Source organism: Telmatherina bonti, assembly GCF_933228915.1.
Source record: "Telmatherina bonti genome assembly, chromosome: 4".
Classification (NCBI taxonomy): domain Eukaryota; kingdom Metazoa; phylum Chordata; class Actinopteri; order Atheriniformes; family Telmatherinidae; genus Telmatherina; species Telmatherina bonti.
Window position 1 is genome coordinate 31,497,359 of NC_136622.1, and position 3,631 is coordinate 31,500,989.

General features: G+C 44.0%; 1 protein-coding gene across 1 annotated transcript in view; it reads right to left on the reverse strand.

Moving 5' to 3' along the window:
- The window catches only part of iqsec2b (IQ motif and Sec7 domain ArfGEF 2b), a 32,285-nt gene extending 29,873 nt beyond the window's left edge, over positions 1–2,412 (reverse strand). Inside the window, 1 exon segment of the mRNA XM_079239800.1 lies at positions 980–2,412. Coding sequence (XP_079095926.1) covers positions 980–1,431 — 452 coding nt within the window. The 5' untranslated portion in view covers positions 1,432–2,412.
- Between the last annotated feature and the right edge of the window lie 1,219 nt (positions 2,413–3,631).

Here is a 3,631-nt window from a genome sequence, read left to right on the forward strand (position 1 = left end):
ACCACTGCTGCCTGGATCAGAAAGATCTACATTAGTTATTCATTGTTGCATTTAACACCCACATAAATAACTAATATGTGCTTCTGTCTAATGACTAAGTCCTCCCAAAGGGATGAGGAGAAGGTTCCAGAAGAGGCAGGCAGCAGAAGAAAAGACAGCTCGAATTGATGAGGGATTTAAGTAAATCTGAATCAAGCCTTAGTGGTAGAACTGGGAGGATCAGAAAACAGAGAGCAAGCAGAATCCAGTAACAACTACAGCCGTAATTGTGCGTTAAAATAAATTTTTTTTTAAAAAAAGTACATATTTCAAAGGCTGCGACAGTTTATTTCACTGTGTACTTTTTCCACATGAGTTACCGCCTACTCCCAAAGCTCAATGCTTCCAGAACAAAAGCCAACTCTTTATCTGTTATCCGCGTGTGCGTGGTTAAATAAAAAGCAAGGACAGATGCACTTGTTGTTTGCCAAAGCCGCCTGTGCAGCAGCCCTATGGCTTCAGGTCTCTCTTCAGTTAATGGGGAAGGAGAAGGAAAAAAAAATGAATAAAAAAATCTTCCTCTCTCAAGTTTTCCTCGGCGTACCTTGCACGTTGATGGAGACTGTTGCACAAATCATCGTTTCTGCGAGCAAAACATTACACCCAGCATGATGAACAGCCGGAAGCACTTATCACTTTACCCATAATCCTTCAGTACTGTATAGATTTTCTTATGGTGTTTTATTGAAATATCCTCTCTTAGGTTTAGTCCCATTAATCTGAGGATTATCTCTGATGACTAGAAAGACTTCTGCTCCACACAGCCTGTCATTATGTGAGCTTAGCATATAAATGCACTGTCAGACTTCAGATACTATGCAGACTGTGGTTTTCCCTGCAGTTTTGAGTAACTCGGGACAAAATTACTGACAAACAAAATGACCTGCAGCAACGTCTCAGTAGTGGAAACGGGCAGACCTGTGCTTGAAAGGAGACTTACTTTCTGCGCAAGCTGGAGCTGGCGTTGGTGTCTGTGCTGTCAGTGCGTTCAAGCCGGTCTCGGTCTGTGGTGGAGGAGCCGCAGGAGAGCCCTCGCGTCAGCCTGGTGTGGCTTCTCCTCTCCCTGCTGGGTGCTGGAGTTGTGGCTGATCCGGTTGTCACCTGAGATGTTGAGCTGCTAGCATTCCCACCAGCCCCGCTGCTGTGGTGGATGGGGAGTGACAGGGGCTGGCTGTGGTCGTGGTTCTGCTCTGGGGTGTCCGATCCAGGGGTTCGCGGGGTGCGATCCTGCCTCAGGTCCTGGTTTTCTTGGCTGACCTTGTCCAGCTGGCCCTCCAGCTCCTCGATGCGTCGACGCTGCGTCTCCAGGAGCTTGGCCTGACTCTCAATGATGTTGTTGAGCTCCAGGAGGTACTCCACTGCCCTGTTGGGGCTTTCTGGGTTGGTCTCCATGGTAAGATCCCTTCCTCTAGGGAACCACCAGCCACAATTTTTGACCCCGTGGGGTCGAGATCCACCCCCCCCACCAGCCCAGATGAGTTGGGGGGAGGGAGGGACCAACGAAAGCTTTGCTGAAGTTTAACTATGAGCTTTGAAGGTTCAGAAACAGGGAAGTCACGGAGGTGAAAAGGTTGAGGATTGCAGAAAAAACTACATATCCCCAAAGATGAGGGCAAAAATGAGCATTATAGCATCTTAGGAGCCTTTAAAGACGTTGCAAAGCCATGAAAACTCTTTACAGCTTAAAAAGAAGCTCATGATGAAGTTGACTGAATTTCCAGCCATTCTGACATCAACATGTAGCAGGACAAGAGTTTGGGGTGTCATTACAAACTATTTATTCAGCTATTATTATCAAGAATAGGGGAGGGATTGGCAAGAGGCAACAAGTATTGTCTAAATGGGGCTTTAAAATGATACATCTAATTTAAATAACCTTAATTACTAATCAAAATATAGCCATATATACAGCAATAGAGTGGATTTTTATTTATCATCCTCTACCTGGTGACATATCCTGCTTTATGGCTTTAAAAACTATGTATTTAGCTTCAACTAAATTGAAGTAACTCTTTCCTTAACATTCATGGGGAAAGGGGTGAGGGGTAAATGGGGGATGATGCTGGGTATGATTTCCCACTTATTACCAGGCGCTGTCAATCATTACATAACACACCAAATTCTGCTCCCTCCCACGCTGAATGTCCAAGCAGCCCATCGTCGTCGCTTTCAACCCATGGTTTAAGGTGTCTTTAAAGTACAGAAAGTAAGCAGAGGTGGCTTACGAAGTTCATTCATTAAGTCCAAATCCTCCAAAACTACATCCCAGTGTTTTACGTTCAGATCCCAAAGTGCGCGTGTGCGCGCTGCTTCATCCGAGAATAAAGCTGATTTAAGTCACGCATACACGAAGACTGATGTTGGCTGGTAGAAGTTGTCACCTAAACACCGCCAGGAATATTGTTTACAGTCCTGCAGTCTCACAACCTGCTGGGATGAATCCTAAAAGTGGACTTTCGTGTTTTTGCCGCTCTGAAATCGGTCAAAACGAGCTTGTAGTTTCCGTTTCTACTTATCTGGGCTTTCAAGCTCGTCAGGTTGTCACTCCACGTAGAAACGCCGCGGTGGGTTTCCTCTGAAGTGGCGCAGAATATGAGAGATTTCGCTCCTTGTGCGTCTGAACTGCAGCGATGCTCGCGGCGTCTCCCGTGTTGAGCGCCTCGTCGTCATTTAATGGTGAAGAAACGAAACTTCCGGTCAGACCTTTCAAAATAAAAGCATCATAATGCAAAGCGTTGAAGTCAGTTCCAGCTTTCATTAAAAACATATAAGTAGGTGAAGAAAAAACACCTAATAACACTAATATTAGAAGGAGTAAAAAAAAAAAAAAAAAAAAAGTGATAAAAAACAGATGAAACAAAGGCTTATTTTATTTTGTTTTTTGGCAGCTGCAGGTACAAATCACAATTTACTTGGCAATGAATGAATAAATAAATAAATAAATGTACACAGCTCAGTCTGTGATGGTAAATTTAAAAAAAAAATTAACTAAAACACAAATAAAAAGTAGTGTTGTTGTGGTGGAAATAGTGTAGTTCTAATATGTTACTCCTTTATTAAGCTTCTTTTATGTAGTTCATTCATTTTCTGAACTGCTTAATCCAATTCAGGGTCATGGGGAAGCTAGAGCCTATCCTAGCTGGCTTTGGGTGACGGACAGGGTACACCCTGGACTCCAATGGGCAATTTAGACTAACCAATTAACCTAACATGCATGTCTTTGGATGGTGGGATGAAGCTGGAGTACCTGGAGAGAACCCACGCATGCAAACTCCACACAGAAAGGCCACTGACCAAACCCCTCCCAAGCCAAGGATCAAACCAGTGACCTTCTTGCTGTGAGGCCACAGTGCTAACCACTGTACCACCGTGCAGCCGTACTACTTTTATGTAGTACAAAATATATATTCTGCATAGTTTAGAGTAGTTCAGAAAGCTTGCTTTAGTAGGTTCATGCATAAAACTGAATGTTCTGTTCAAGGCCTGTTTCAGCTTTGACTGCTGTCATCTTAAAGCTGGCAGTTGTTTTGACCGGTGCTGCCAGGCAAAGGTTATTTGTGTCTGCCTAAAGATCGCTGTAACACCCTGAGCA